Below are 16,599 nucleotides of genomic sequence, written 5' to 3' on the forward strand. Positions count from 1 at the left end.
AAGACGTAAGACCTTTTTTTAAATGTATATAAAGAGTCACGATGGAAATGATGTAACAAGCTCATAGAAAAGATAGTACTTGGTGCACTAGCCGATTGGCCATCGATTACCAGACCATATTCTTGCCATTGTTACATATATTTCGTTTCACAGCCGAATACCCTCGACTGTCGTTTTGTTTTTACGTACAACACCTCTGCACTTTTCATTTCTTTGATCATCGTCGTACAATGTACGTGTATTAGAATATCAAATTACACGACAGAATCGTTTTTGTCAAACATGTACAACGGACAAGTGTCTTTGTTCCCAAGAGCGGGACTTCAAAGGCGCGTACGCCGACTGCTCGTAAAGTTATCAATTCGCGTCCTGATAACAACTCAGGTGAGAGATAAAACTAGATCTCTACGAAATAAAACTCGCGTTTTTCGTCGAATCGCTCCAAGGAAAAAAAAAAAAAAACAAAAAAAAAACGTCATTGCTGTGCAGATTTTGTGGATGGTTTCGCTGCAAATAGTGCAAAACGATGCGAGGAGCTAGAGCTCGGCTAAACAACCGATAGAAGGGTTTGCAAACACCACGACACCAGTCATTGCTCGGAGACCCAAAGGCAAATGATCATGCCAAAATGAGCTTCCACGTTGGCAACCTCGTACGGCCGCATGTATATTCCGAGCTCGGAGCCTGGATGACGGACGGACTCTCTCGTTCCCAAAGCTCTCGATCGATTAAATAAATACCTCGGCCAGTACACACACACGTAGGCCTGCATCGTCGGGGGGGCCATTGTTCGCGATTAATTACACCGGCGCGCATCACTCGCGGATCAGAGTACCTACACACACACACCGAGCGCACAGAGGACGCCGCCGCCGATTCGGACCTCCCGTCGACAAGATTTCTCCGATACTCTTATTTTTCTTTCCTTCCTTTATATATATACAGCTCTCTCTCTCTCACTGCACGGAGGAGCGCGTAATCGCCGGCTCTGCGGTTGAAATTCGATGGCTGTATTGTTTTTTTCTCTCTTCCTTTTCTCCTCTCGACCGAGGGACCGCGAGATATCCAGCTGCTGCCGTTGGCCCACCGAGATACGTCTCGATTGTGCTTCGGATAAATAAATGGAGCGATCGCTGCCCTGGTCGATGAACTCTTTCGGATCACATATACATCTCCAGTCGTCTCGATCGTAATAGTAACTTGGGCGCCATCCTTTTTTTTTTTAAATACACGCTTCGTTCTATGTCGTTAGATGAACGTCGTACAAGAGTAAACCCGGCATTTTCTAATTAAAACCCGTGCAAAACTCGCACGGTGATGTATGTATACCGATACCGAAGGATCATTCGGATCGCTGGGGGATAAATTCACTTTCCCATCGCGGATATTTGCTCCAACCGTTTGTTTTGGGGCAGAACGAGTTTTACATATGGCGATAAATACGGCCGCGAGCCCGGCACCACCGCCGCGCGTCTCTCGAAAAATAAATCGATCCGCGGTCTTATAAATCGCCTCCGATTGAAGCGTCCATTACTCATAATGCGCGCGAACCTTGAAAACGCGCCTCCGCAAACAAACCACGACCAAAGACACGCGCATCGAGCCCTAAACTATACGTAGTATATATTAGCCCATCCATCAGCAAAAATTGAAAGAAAAAATCAATCCGCGAATCTCATTACTCCCACCAACGAGGCATCGGACGAAAAGTAACTACTATCTACAGTGCATGCATAGCTTTGCTAATTGCCCGTAAGGAGCAAACGAACGTCGTGGTATGAGGCACACGCGTGAGGCCCAAGATGGATGGATTGCTCAACACTCGTCACGCCCTCGCTAATTGAGATTCAGCGATCTTTTACACGTGCACCGATAGATACAGCTCCCCTCATCTCCAGGCAGGTGTGAGGTCGTTTAATATTGATTGTCCATCGCTGCACCTCCGCTCCACGCGTTCAGCGCACACCCACGTATATTCACGTCGCACCCTCGGCTGGTTGCTTTATACGTACACGTATACACTTACCTCCCATTAGCGATTCGCGCGGCGATCCCGGCGCACGCGCGTCCATTTCGTGGAAAATATTAGAATACTCGCGGGACGTGATCATCGGGCCGGATAAGCTCTCGAGCCATTATTGCACACTCCTCATCCTTGGGACTCTCGATGCTGTTAGCACCTCCTGCGACAGGTATATACGACAAAGGTGCCAGATGCTCCCTCTCTCGCGCGGCAGGTATAGGTGTATACACGAGTGTGTTCCGGCACGCGCGCGCGTCTATGTGTAACGCGTGGAATGGGTGCTTATCGCGGCTGCTCATCTCTTTTGGCCGGCGCGATTATTCTTCCGTGCGGGTCGCATCGGGAGACAGGCTGTCTCGTCGGAGAGTCCACACCTTTCCTCTTGGGAATTTGCGGGGATGTTTTTTTTTGTTTTTTTGATTTTGACCCGCATTGGATGTTTTATCCGGATGCACGAGGGAAATGACGATGCGAGCCTGATTTTGCGAATCGTGCTCTGGTTGTTTCGGGATCTGCTGAATAAATGACGCCCTTGCCGGGGGGACACACTTCCGGAAAGCGATTATTGAGCGGAGGAATGGGGGGACGAAAAAAAAAAAAAAAAAAAAATATACGGAAAGGAGATGCAACGTGTGGTTTAGTTTCCGTGCAAAAAGATTTAATGGCGGGCCTCGTGTGCGTGGTGCCAAATTTTTTCTCGGAACGGCCATTTGAGAGCCAACCCGTACAATTTGTGCGGATGCTTATTTGAAATCGTAATCGAAATCATTAGCAAGTCGACATATGTATGTATGTATGCACTATTGCGATGCGGGGAATATTTGGTATTTTGGGTAAAATTGTTGCACAGTGTTTTGGGGCGAATATTTGCGGATGTGAGCAATTTTTGGAGAAACCGCAATGAATTATTGTACGTGTGATTGTCAAAAGATGTATGTATTAGCTCGATTCAGAAACGATAAAAATATCTACACGAAGCAGGTTAAAGCAAGCATCTCTCTTTTTTTTTACTTTTTAACGAAACTTAGAAAAAAAATATTTTCTCCTCTGTTGCAGATTCCTGCGAGCCGATGACGGATCGACATTATGGTGAGTTTTCATGCATACACATGACTTACCATCCAAGCCAATACATCCTATTGATCTCTGCGTCCACTGGCTCTTTGTACGCAAGCAAAGAGCACATCCGCAGGTGTCGCGAATTTTTCTGAATTTTTTTTGCGAGTCTTTTCGGGTGCGTGTACTTAAATCAAGTAAAATGGTGAGTGTTTCAAGTTGCGAAAGAGAAAAAGAAAGACTCGTGGCTGTTAAAATTGTAAAATCACAACTCTTTTTGCTCAAACAAATCAAATATAAAACAACAATCCAAGGACCACGGGTTTTAATGAACCCTTCCTTGGCAAAAACCCTCCAGTCCATGGTCCCGCCACCCATGTCGCAGCCCATTTTACGTCAACGTAAGAAAGTATGCCAAGCACCCAATAAAACAGCCCGTAAGAACATTAATCCTCGACCCTCCCTCTGCAGATGGATGGATGAAAAAAAAAAAAAAAAAAAAATGAAGAAAACAGAAGGGCGGAAAAAAGACCCTCTGCTTAGCATCCTCGAGTCTTTGGATTTTAAACTAAACGCGGTCACGAGACTGCTGCTGTGCTATATACCTAGAGAGAGAGAGAGAGAGGATCAACAGGTCCGTTAAGAGAGTGTAAAGCGTTTTGAATCCACCCTCGAGGGGGTAGCCGATGAATCCTTCAGCGCGAATCTCGTCGTCTCGTACACGCAGGGGACACATGGGGGGATGGAAGACGAGCCATTTTTTTCTCCCCTTCGTGTATACACACACACACATACCCGTGGAGACGGAGAGAAAAAAAAAGTCGTGTCCTGCGATGAAGGGGGGGGGGGAAAGTAAGGCGTCGAGAGTGAAGGGCGGGGGAGTGGGCTCGTGACCACTTTGCTGGTGTATATAATACATATTATACACGCATGTATCGGTGGAAGAGTGGAGGGACATGGCGCGTGTATTTCTTTTCGATTCGCAGCGTATAGGGATTTTTATCTCTTCCTCTCTCCGCTTTCTTTGCGGGAGCCAAGAGACATTAGACCGGCAGGCGTGATGCGTGAGCACACGTGTGTGTATTGTATGTGGATCCGTGCCCCCCATGGAAAACTTGAAATAACATCGCTCGATCATTCTGAGGTGGAGTAGGAGGAGAGGTGCTGACAACACAACACCAGGAGGATACGCGTGTATGCCTACTTTCGTATTCCCTGTGTACACCGCGCGAGGATACAGATAGCCCTTGTACTTGGTGGCGATTTGTTACTGCTGGCATTCCTTGGATGTTTGGAACTTGTATACCTCGACGCTTCGAGGAGCAGAGAGAGCTTTTAATGGCTCGGCTCTCCTTGGAGAGTTTCGTGGCTCTTTGACCCCTTTCTGCGATGTTTCGAAGGATTCTATCAGCTTATCCTATTTATATTGTACGTGATACTTGTGATGTACCATTTATGCGTCTCGGTTAAATGCTGGTTTGATGTCATGTAAGCGTATTTTAACCGAAGGGCACAAAAGCTCCCACCTCAGATGTATAAGATTGTGGGGGTTCTTAAATTATAAAAATGTGTCTTGTGTGGTTCGAGAGTTTATTAAATATAAAGCTCACATTGTAAAAAATTATTAGACTTTATTTTGTAGGGACTATTTCAAAAGCTTTCATCATGCAATTACAGCGCTTGCAAGCTTGCGTTATGATAATTGGGGTTGACGAGATCACTTGGGCTTGAAGGCTCCTTTAACAAGAAAACAATCAAGTTTGATAGCTTACATATTGTATCCTTACAGACTGTGATGATTAAAAGTGCGGATAGGGGGAGGATGAGCTTGAAAGTTTGTTTTTCATTCACAAGCCTGTAACCCTATAAAATTCATCGAAACATCAAGATAACAAAAAAATTGCTCAAGCCAAAAGAAAAAAATAATCCCTGCACTTTATCCAATTAACACGTGGTCCACCAATACTCTCAGAAAATCAAACCCAAAGATTTTAATTACCGCTTTGGATTTCAATATTACACGTACGCAGCGTATGCCCACGTCCTCGGTTGTTATACCCAATACTTATTAAATAAAGCATCAGATTTAAACTCGAAGCGTTATCGAAATTAAAAAATTCCCAATTTCCAGGGTAAAATCCGCACACGGGGCAGGTGCACGCACACGTCAGAACGAACTTTGTGCACATCTTATATCCATACGGGCAATTACAAAGTTCAACCCCATACCCCCTGAACCTCTTGTAAAAAGGGTTTCATCAGAGAGAGAGAGAGAGAAGAGAAGGGCGGCGATAGTCACCTCCTACCGAGAAAGAGAGATATAGTCGAGTCTCGTGTTAAACGAAAATCTTGGAGCCCATAAAAGTCGCCTCGTGTATATAAGTAGGTAGGCATGTAAGAGCAGGGTATCTCTCGTTGCAGGCTCGCGTCGATCGCACAATAAATGTAAGGCAACCGAGCTCGTCCGGTTGACTGGCTTTACTTGCATATCACCTTTAAATCATCTGTGTGCACAACAAGTACATACAGCAGAGGACAAGAAGGAAGGCCGAAGGCGAGCCGCTGCTGTGCTGTAACAACGCGCGCGTCCTGCATTTACGCACACGCGCGCGATTGCATGTATTGAGAGGTTGAGCACCCTTTCGAGATCCTCATTACAGCCCGTCCCGCCCCCGGCGGCAGGTAATCAGGCCCCGTGGGGTGGGAGAAGCAGAGAAAAAAAAGACGTGCTCTCTCTTTTGCTGCCGAGAGCTGTATACATAATATGAGTGCTGTGCGGGGAAAAGGGCGGCGGGGGCGGTGGCTGACCTCGCCCGGGGCCTCTTTCGGGCAGTATTCCCTTTCCCCGTAGGTATACACATTGTCTCCTTCCGCTCTTTCTCTCCCTTACACCTCCGCGTTATCTTTTTTTGCTCTTTCGCGAGTGGGAGACGGACCATCTCCCGAAAACGCGCGCGCCTGTATACGCTTCCTTTCCTCGATTCTCGTCCTTATACTTATATGCTCTTCGCCACGCTTTTTTTCATTCATCCTTCGTCGTTTCCCCCGGTTTTGGGGGCCTTGTTTTGTTTTTGTTTTTTTTTTTTTCTTCCTTTTCGTTTGCTCTTTTGTTCCTTTGCTTTCCTTTCGTTTGCTCCATACGTCCATTCAAGTGCCCGAGGAAAAAGAAAAAAGCGAGGACGAGCGGCTGTTTTGAATTTCGTTGTTTTCAATGAATCTTCGCCTGGCCGGCCTCTAATGCGAACTGACACGGATAATCATACACCTCTCTGCTCATCGCTCGTGGCCCCCATTGATGAATTTACAGGCGCGCGATCCATTGCTCATCGTTAGCTCACCCTCTCTCTGCATAATTTTCTGAATTCCCATGGGGCTCCGGTTTAATTAGCATTCATCTAACGAGGGGCCAATCGTGCAAACGTGCATAATTATTACGTCATGTTGGCAATATTTTATTAATTCCAAAGCATCCTTACGGGGCTATACCTTTCGATTAAAGTCCAATCGGAAATATTCTTTGGGGAATGACCATATGTTGCATGTCGTATTGCAAGTGACTCCTCGTCCTTTGGTCATATTTTGTATCAAAAAAGCTCCCATACAGACGTCGAGAAAAATCATCATTAGCTAAGTATCTGTACCGACAGACCAAAAGGACAGGAGCTCCCAGCAGCGAACTTTTTGCACACGCGCCTCATTGTCATTCAAAGCAAGAGAGCTCCCAGCCCACATACTCCTTGCTCATTTTGGGCAGGAAGCAGCCAAGGAAGCCTCCTCTTGCATATACATACATACATACATGCAACTCACAGGTGGCGAGCCTACGCAGGGATATATGCACGGCACAGCACGAGCTTCCCTTGCTTTATTTGTGCACACGCGTGCAACGAAAAGGGAAAAAAATTAAATGAAAAGTATAAAAGAGGACGGGGGTCGAAAAAAAGAAGAAGGGGACCTCTAAAGGTGTAAGGTTGTCGTCGGTGTCCCGCGAGGGAACGCACATATGCACGAGCGGGCCTCAGGTCAGCGGCTGCAGCCCATTCTCGCTCTCCCTTTCAGCAGCACCTTGTACCCCTCGTCCCTCTTCGGGGACCAGATAAAATCTCGGAGTCTTTCGCGAACAATGTGCGTTTTCGGGACGTTTTAAATCAATTCTCGGTAACGATAAGGATTCACCGGGCGCGAAATTAAGGGGCTTTAACATTATTCTCGCTGGCTCTAGCCCGAGGGGCAGATTCGTGTAATACGATCGTGCGTTGGGCCAAGGGAAGGGCATCAATGGACCATTTGCATGAGCCTTTTTCCACGCGATTCAAAATCGTTGCCTTTCAGAATGCTACATACGTATAAAAATAATGCGACCATCGGAGCGCAACCTATTATCGATTCAAGTCGACAAAAACAATGACTGCCTCTGCGAGTGTTCATCTGCGTTGCTTCTTAAAATTAAAACCCATAAAAAAAAGTCGGGGTCCACCTGTGCGAACGATTCTTCGCAAACAAAAAAAGAAAGGGTCCATACGGATCCCTCGTAACAGTTTGGACTTCTGACTTACGCGCGTCCGAGGAGCATACCTTGTGCCTCTCACGCGCAGGATTTCCCATCACCGGCAGCAGCGTGCGCGGCTTCTCGGAAGCAGCCATAAATTCTTTTTCTCTTCCTCGGCGTCCTCTCTCGCGGGGCACAGACGAGGCAAGATCGACCGCTACGTTGGCATTAGGAGAAACGAGCTTCTGCCCCGTTAGCGCGGCGGACAACCTGTTTCCCCTGCCCATCCGTATCATCGTTGTCTTCCGAGGATCGCCGGACGGCTAGAAAAACGCTAACGCCGGTCCCGTCGCAGATTCCCGGACGGATTCCACTGATGCTCCACGGCTCGCTCATTAGGAAAATTTGCTCGCTCGGTACATACATACATACGTGAATGGCACCGGCATAGTCGTCGTCGATGAATACGAGAGTAGGCCCATTCTAGTACAGTCGTTGTCAGGGGCTATCTGCACCGTGTCCTAGTCCATGTAATACTAGACTCTTATCCTCAAACACATCCGTCCATATCAAGATACGCGTGTATACGGCTATGGTTGAAAAGAGGACTACTGCACACACACACGGACTGCCGCTCGAGGGGTGCCATTCGGTGATTTGGTCATTAAGGAGGCGAGGGGAGAAAGACAGATAGCGAGCGTACACAAGAGCAGTAGCTGCAGGAGAAAAAACGATGCCGCGAGGCTCCCGTGCTGCCGACCAACGGCATTGGTGGTGGGCAAAAAAAAAAACGTCCGTCGTCTCTTTCTTTCGGCATCCGTTCGTCCGCTGCCGTGTGCCATCACTCGGGGAGTAATCATTTTCTTGGCTCCTACGCAAATCCGGGCAAGCCTGGCTGCTACAGTGCAGCCGAAAAGAGGTGGAGACAGGAGGAAGGGGGAAATACGCCGAGCCACGTACCACCCGGTGGGCCGTTCGGAAGCATTGTCGGGGAGGGCCCGCATGCATAATGATATTCCCTGCTCTCGGCATTTTGATACACGCGTGCAGTAGTGTACCCATGCACGAGGAGGACATGCGGGATTTTGTCGATTGGAAAAGCACGTTTTAATCAATTCCTCCTTGTTCTCTTTCTTGTAGATCTCCTGTTTGATAGCGAATCGAGGACGGATCGGTGTCGTGATTTTTTAACGATAACACCTCGTTCGGTTGGTTCGGGTGTTGGTCTCCGTTCCAGGCTACACTTCATGCGAAACCCCGAGCTATTACTAAAGTATCTATGTATGATTTGTAAAAAATGTTGTACTCTTAAGATAGGAGCAATTATCGTGAAATTGTCATTGAAATAAACAAGCCATCGACTCGACCGCTTTTGCTGACGAGCCAAATTTGGTCTCGCTAATACTTGCATGTTTTCCCAAAGGAGTACGAGCGACACGAGCGAGCGAGGGTCTAATTTAAAAATCTCCGTCTACCTGTACAAGGTACGAGTTTGTGTATATCCGGCGCACTGCTTTTCGCTCTAATGGGGACACACCGAGTCTTTTCAATGGATAACAAATTTTTTCACCAATAGAATGCACCAATCGATGATTAATCATTCCAGAGTTGGAGACAGACCTAACGTTGATCCAGCTGAACTTGAAAACATATTTCAGTCAATCTTCGACTGTTACATCTGGTGTGGTTCGGTCGGTAGAGTATGGGTCTCTGGACGTATACAACTTCAGATTCAAAAACCCAAAATGTGACGAAATAAATGGATGAAAGTACAGTAATGGTAATTATATCCAATAAATGGAATAATTGACTAAAGCAGGGGCTTTTTCGATAATTCTTAGACCACGCATGCACTCAACCATAATTTTATTCAAATTATCGAAAAAAATACTGACTTTTGCGAGATATCGAAAGCCGTGATAGAGCCCCTGATATATAAATACCAACTAAGCAGTCTGATCATTTTTTTTGCACCCATTGGAACTCATAAAAAATCACAAATGTACATGACAGAAAAATCCGGCTCGACAATAATCGAGCCAACTCATCGACATCTGAAATAAAGCGCGTACACAGGTACGCCCGACGAGCTGGAAGAATCTCACGAATCCCGCGGGATCATCCAAGAGTCGGAGGCAAGGAGAAAAGAGAGAGAGAGAGAGGAAGATATCATGAATGGGAATAAGGTGGAGGAGAAGAAGTCGGCGGCTGGATCACGGCGTGGATCCGGTTGAGGCCTATTATTTAGCATAGCCACTTTTTTCGACTGCCGCCGTTGGACTCCCTCGCGTTGCCGCTGCCGCGACGACGACGGCGGCGGCGTTGTCTTTGTACCTCGAATGATGATGACGATGCAGGAGGCGATCTCTCCCTATTTCTCCTTGCCGGCCTCTTCCGTTTTCCCTCTCTCTTACTCGCTTTCGGTCAGTCTCCGTGGCTTTTTTATGCGCGTCACCCGTACGTATACATATACACGGGTGCGTACAGGTATACACATCGGCTTCGAAAGGGGGACGGGATGACTTCTCTCACAGGAGTACAAGAGGTGGAGAGAGAGAGAGAGAAAAAGGTGGCAGAGCTCGTTTCATCGGGCTAGATGCTATTCGCGGCTTGGTTAATGGACGGTACTTGGCTCCAATCGTACGCTTCATTATTGTAATTTGACTACTATTAGCCGGCTCGGGCAAAGGACGGGAGGGGCAAGAGCCGAGAGAGAAAAAGAAAAGAGGCGGTTTTTAGCGAAGGTTGATCATCAAGCTTTGTAATGGATGTTGCTGCCATGCCCTGATGAGTGTGTGACTCTCTCTCTCTCTCTCTCTCTCTCGAGAGAGAGAGAGAGAGACCTTTTTTTCCTTCTCTCGTACTTGCTTCTGTTTCTTCGATTGATTCTAAGATCTTTCTTTCTTCTTCTTATTCTTCTTTTTCTTACTCATAATGGAAGCGAACCTTCATTTTTTTACGTAACATCCGCTTTCTAATTAAGACGCGGCCGTATTCCGATGATGGGAGCAGTATATTTTTGTATACCCCCTTTCGACAACGAAAGATATTATGCGTGCACATCGTTTCAATGATTTTCCGGGAAATGTGAAAAATAATGATTCGTAACAAAAGATCGAGGCGCTTCAAGGATAAGCACGAGTGTCTCTAGTGCTCTCGTGAATGAAGATAGATGGATCCTCGAGAAGAGGTTTCACATCAACGTATAAAATCTAACCAAATGAACTCGATATACATTTCAAAGGGCCACTGCGCATTATGACGCAATAATCGGCCATCATAAGCTACTTAAAAATTGTTTTTTGAAGCGAAACTATTCATGAAAAAAAAAAAAAAGAAAAAATATATGTATTGTATCGACAGGCCCCGAAGGGTCTCATCTGTATCGATACAAGGAGCGCTGGTCGATGAATGCACGAGCATTTCTGAAAGGAGGAGAAGAGAATACTCTACAATGGCCACTCGTCTCCTGATGAGCACTTCAACCTAATACCTGTGGGCACAACGATACGCTACGGAGTGAAATTAGTGCACCCACATCTCGAAACACCGAAACCCTTTGTAGTCCTATACCGACCTACGCGTTGGTTTTCTCTTCGACAAACTTTTGACCAGAAGATATCTTCCTCGGTTGCGTAACACCAGCTATTAGATGACAAAACAGGAGTAGACAACCAATAGGCTCGTCACTATTTTCCGACTTGTTGAAAGCGCCATTAAAACTCTCCTTCCTAATTTTCCTCTTCGCGCTTTCTTTGCTCCCTCGACGCGTGTCTCTCACGTGGGAACCGAGCGCCAAGCCGCGGAAGAAGCGCCGATATCGTGCCCGTGCTCGTTCAGCCCGAAAGAGTATAAGGTCTTCTTCTCCTTGTTCACTTTATTCCTCCTCCCACCCCCTCTACCGACCCGCTGCTCTCGTTTTTGCGGGCACCCCTCGCCGTCACACCCGATGCTTATTAAATTTGCGACAAAAAAAACTCCAGCCGTCACGAACGACCACTAACTGATTCCCGCACGCCCTTTTTTTTCCGTCCGCGCAATTACTCACTTTCAGCTCGATAATTTCACTCTCTCGCTCTAAACTTTGGCGCAAAGTCGCGAAGGTGAGAGAACGAGCCGGCGAATCTGTTTCTTACATATACCTTTTGCTGCGGTGCTCCCTCTCACCCCCTCTAGCGAGGATACACCTACTGGAAGTAATAATAATAATAGTCTGAGTAGGTGGCGTTTTTTCTGCCCTCGGGTAATTGTTTGGACCGTTTTTTGCGGGGGTTCATTTACAACCCCGGTTAGGGACAGTGTCTGCGCTGTAAAACAGAGTTACGATGAACAATGTTCATGAATATTTTCTCGAAGCAGGCCAATGTACCTTTTCCCTTTCAGGTGAGCCGCCAGCGTACAGGTGAGCTTACAACCTCATTACACGCACTTCTCGTAAAGTACGTGCTTCATGGGATCGAAATGCATACCGATTGCCACCGATTTCGGATGATCGATAACCCCCGAACGAACCGAGGACGGGCGCTCTTTTCGACGCGTCATTATCACAGCTCGGATAGAGCCGTGTGTTACAAAACGCCGGAGTCGCGCGTGTGGTCCGCCCGGCTTATTGGGCCGGCGCGGGTCAAAAGGGAATCCCCGGGCTTTTCCCGCGTCCCCGCGTTACACAAGCCCCTAATTATAGGGCGCGGCTTTCCCGACAAAAGCACCGCGGTCCAGAGTAAATCAACAAATTGAAATCTTTCAGCGCGGCGGCTCTTGCGCGTATATATGTACCTAAAACACCGGGCGTCAAGTTACGAATATCCCATATATGTGCAGAGGCAGGCTCTCACGGGGGGACTAATGCTCGTTCGGGGCAAAAAAACAAAGAGAATTGGAATCAGAGAGGAAGCAATTACCAGTGCGTATGGACACTCGCATATGATTTCAGGCAGAGTAGGGTCCAGAAGAGAATCGTAGAGAGAGACGCCCACCTATACGTGTGTGTATGTATTTGAGGTGCGGGAGCGACCGCATAAATCTGGTCGGCGTCCTCCGCAACGCTATCATTACGCGCGGAGGAGCTGACGAGCCGATATTTTAATGAATTCCGGGAAGCCGAAAAATCCTCCGAGCGGAAGAGCCGGTAGTCGTCCAAAACATAATGACTAAAGAGAACAGAGAGACACTTCCGCGGACGAGCACATTTGGGTATAATGTACACTCGGTACAACGCACACCAGGTGGAGGTGGAGGATGTAACATCCTCGCTTGATTTTAATAAGAGTCGTTGCCGGGCTCTCGCGGAATTGGGCCAGTATTATCATTACTGCCGGGAGGTGGGATTTTTTTTGCGAGACCCAGCGCGTCTCTTTTTTTTTTTTTTTTTTTTTTTTTTCTTTTTTCATTTGACTTTGCTCCATCATCTCGTTCTTTCCCGGTTGACTTGGTTTCGCGCGATTTTGCAAAGTTTCTCTTCAAAAACTGAGTGATGGAGGAAAAAAAAGTAGCCGGTTGATTGTGCGCCAGGGGCGGTGGGGAGAGTTTAATGAATAAAGTTTTACTCAAAAGGTCGTTTCTTTTGTTTTGGCCCGAGTAATTGAGCAATTTCGAGGGGCATATCATTAACTCGCTTCGTTTATTTCCTTCGTGCGTGTTTATGGGTCGCGCTTGTGAGGTGAACAACGCGAGCGATAAGTCTTTTTTTTTTGGTCAAACGAACTCGGGCGATTTCGACGAACGCGGCTGGAATATTATTTTTCCAAAAGTCGGCTCCGAAGGTGATGGTGCGTTTTGCGAAATTGCGAAAAATTTCGCGCTAATTTTGCAAAATTAACGCGGAGACGAAACGTCAAAGTCATGGCGCTCGGTTCAACCGCATCAAGGGCGACTCGAGGCTGCCGCGCGTGACGTGAAAAAATTATACTCTCGTGGAGCGTTTTACGGCCCACGAGGATCCGAGGCAAAAACCCGATGCCAATTAGACCAATTAGTCCAAAAAAATCGCTTATTCGCGATTCAAGATTAATTGGACCTATGGAAGCGCAAGTCGGTGCGGCTATAAAAATCCACAACTAGCCATGTAGATTTGCTCTCCAGCTTGCATGCATAAATCTGCGGTTTAATGCCGTGCATTTGCGCCTGTGCGCGATAATTAAAATCGAGCATTCGAGCGGGAACGCCAATAATCGGTCTAATAAACCAGACGACCGGCCAATAAATTTCCGAGTCGGATTCAATCTTCCAGACCACCACGACCGTAAACAGACACCGTGGTGAATTCACATCCAGGGAGATGCTCTCCATCTTCTTGTCATTATGACTGCTAATTATTACTCAGTAGAGATCATTCGTTTGTTATTATTTTTCATTTTTTTTGCCGTCCCTCGTGCGTCAATTTAGGTAACGTGGCTTGAAAACTGTAATTTCAGCGCATAATGTACACGTGTGCACCGGGCCCTGAGAAAATATTAAAATTTCTCGCAGCGCGTTACCTCATTTACGGCAAAAGCGAAGGGGAAAAAAAAGGACGAGGAGAAAGAAGGTAGTACACGTAACAGGGCCGTCTCGCAGCGACCTCGTGAAGCAAGAGAGGCGACGTATACATGCAGCTAAAAATCTCCGGAGATAACCGAATCGGCTAATCTCGTGAAGGCAGCCCAGAAGTAGGCCCACACGCTCCGATACATGATGTAGTCCCAAATTATGGAAGGCGGAAACTGCGTCCCGTAAAAGCACACACAGCTCTCAATATATAGGGTAAGTACGGGGGATTAAGAGAACTGAGAAAAAAAAGTCCACGACAACGAGAGGAGAGCCCGCAGAAGAGTATGCAGTATAATATACATACAAAACAAGAGGGAGAATGTGTGTGTGTGTGTGACTACATAGAGGAAGGTCGAGTCGAAAGGTTGGAGTTGCAGCATCCTCTCCCCCCCCCCATCCGCAGCGTGGCTATTACCACCGATGCATCATTACTATATCCTCGATCTTAATTTCGATCCAAAAGCGAGCGGGCGAGCGTGTATTGAGACGTCGTGCCTTTCCCTCCTTCAGTCCTTCGTACCCGATGCACCTACATATATATACACGTACACGTATAAGAGCGGGAGGAGCTGGTGCACGAAAATACTTGTATACATCACGTAATATAGGTACTCTTACACGCGAGAGAGGGGCTGCGTATATATATATATATTTATGGCAGAGATGAGAAAAGAAGACGATCCACAAAAGAGCAGGGGAGCCCTTCTCGCGCCGCCCGTGCATATCCTTATACGGACGTATACTTGCCGGATGACCGGGTGAGCTAAGTGCCTCTGTTTTGATCCTTCGTCGGATCGCCTCCCTTGGATCGGTCGGTATGATATGGGTATACCGAAAAAACCGCAATGGCGGTGGCTCCTACTGCGTATTTGTAACACGAGAGAGATGCTCACTGGCCAGTGCATTTGTTCAACAATTACTTGTTGCGAGAAACGGTGGAGTGCATTGCGGTGTGTCGTACATGATTCAATTACAATGGATTGGTGTTGTTGCTATCTTTGGAAGAGGCTGGTTTCCACGATAAAAGTGCATGTTTGACTCGATTTATTGCGGTACAATTTAAGGTGATCTTAACCGTTTGATCGTGGGTTCACTTGAAGATCTTTTTTATATTAATACCACGTGGTTTTGAGATCAAAGGAAACGGAGATTTTTACACGGCACCCTCCCTTGTACAAGGTACATTCATTGTCTTTAGCTTGACCTGGTCAGCCCACATTGTCAGGACGGCACGTCTTTAATGTTCGTCTCAAAGAAAAAAGATATTTGTGATGAAACTGCACAAAACTTGTATTTCTTGTTGACAGTTTCAAAATTGTGTTTAAAAATTGTAACTGTGCCTTATTTCTCATTGTATATCCCTTGCAAGCGAACAGCAAAGCGAGGAAGAGGAAGGAGTAATGAAGTAATCCTGACGTCAACATCAAAAACAGATGATAAAAGTATAAATTCGCGTACAAATACCATACGCCCGGCATCTCTTACGAGGTCGCGTAGCGCTGAAAGCTCGGAAACACCGAGCAGCAAATTGAGAGCAATAAAATAAGCCCACGGAGCTTTTGCATCGCTAATATTAAGAGCTCTCGGATGCACAAATATCAAAGAACAACCGATTGGTATATATACACCGTGGGCATGCACGCGCACACAGAAAAGAACTACAAAAAGTCGCGTGCCGTTTAAGACCAAGGAGAAAAAGGGACGGAGAGGGTAGGGGTAAGGGGCATCGCATGACGCTCGTCTATTTATCAAGTTGTATTATCATCGAGCGAGCGGGTACTTCTCTTCTTCTTCTCTCTTTTTTTTTTTTTTAATTTTCTTCGTCCAAAGCACTTTTAACCCATACAGCAGTGGCCCCAGCACGGACAGAGCACAAAAGTACCAAGTACTGCTACGGAGAGAGAGAGAGGAGGCCGCCCCCTTCGGGCGATTTAATCTAATTTGTATCGGGCTTTGTTAATCGCGCGCTCGCCCTCCTTTCTCCCTCTTGCTCTTGGCCCGCACAACCGCACACGCGTCCTCCTCCTCCTCCTTGTCCCGATGTTAATTTGTCTCGGCAGCAAAACGCCGCCCGGCAAAATAAACTACCGTTCGCGTCATAATAGTGCTCCCTCCCCCTACCCCAGCTTCTTTTCTTTACCAGTTGGGTTGTGCGGTGCTCGCAAACGTTTCGCGGGGGAAACTTGATCGCGCGACTGCACGGCTATAGGACGGCAACACCGTGGCGGCGATTTATTAATACATTAAGGGGATGGCCGAGCGGTGCCTACTCCGCTTGATTGATGGAGCCGAACTTATTCAGCCGCACAATGCCAAGTTTCAACTGATGAACTCGTCGCTCGAAACGCACTTTTGTCACGGGGCCCTCTGCCACAATCAAATCGCGTTCTTGTGCTGGTATTATATTATCTTTTTAATCGGTTCAATCGAGTTTTGTATAAATGCACACGCTGATACACCTTAGGGCGGAATAATAATAATCTCGCCAATGCTGGATTCGCTC

The 16,599-nt window shown here is 47.0% G+C and overlaps 1 protein-coding gene and 1 long non-coding RNA gene across 4 annotated transcripts in view; one reads left to right on the plus strand and one right to left on the minus strand.

Annotated features, from left to right (window-relative positions):
• LOC149374969 (uncharacterized) overlaps window positions 1-16,599 on the minus strand; it is an 86,082-nt gene that overhangs the window by 29,818 nt on the left and 39,665 nt on the right. The gene's annotated exons all lie outside the window — the stretch shown is intronic.
• The window catches only part of LOC106647322 (uncharacterized), a 131,943-nt gene that overhangs the window by 23,835 nt on the left and 91,509 nt on the right, over window positions 1-16,599 (plus strand). For all 3 annotated transcript variants that reach the window (XM_089591379.1, XM_089591380.1, XM_089591381.1), the window contains one exon: window positions 3,080-3,112. In XM_089591379.1, coding sequence (XP_089447505.1) covers window positions 3,080-3,112 — 33 coding nt within the window. The remainder of the gene's footprint in view (window positions 1-3,079; window positions 3,113-16,599) is intronic.

The sequence above is a fragment of the Copidosoma floridanum genome, unplaced genomic scaffold (assembly GCF_036245765.1).
Source record: "Copidosoma floridanum isolate Cflo_tuat_1 unplaced genomic scaffold, Cflo_Japanese_pri ptg000013l, whole genome shotgun sequence".
Classification (NCBI taxonomy): Eukaryota; Metazoa; Arthropoda; class Insecta; order Hymenoptera; family Encyrtidae; genus Copidosoma; species Copidosoma floridanum.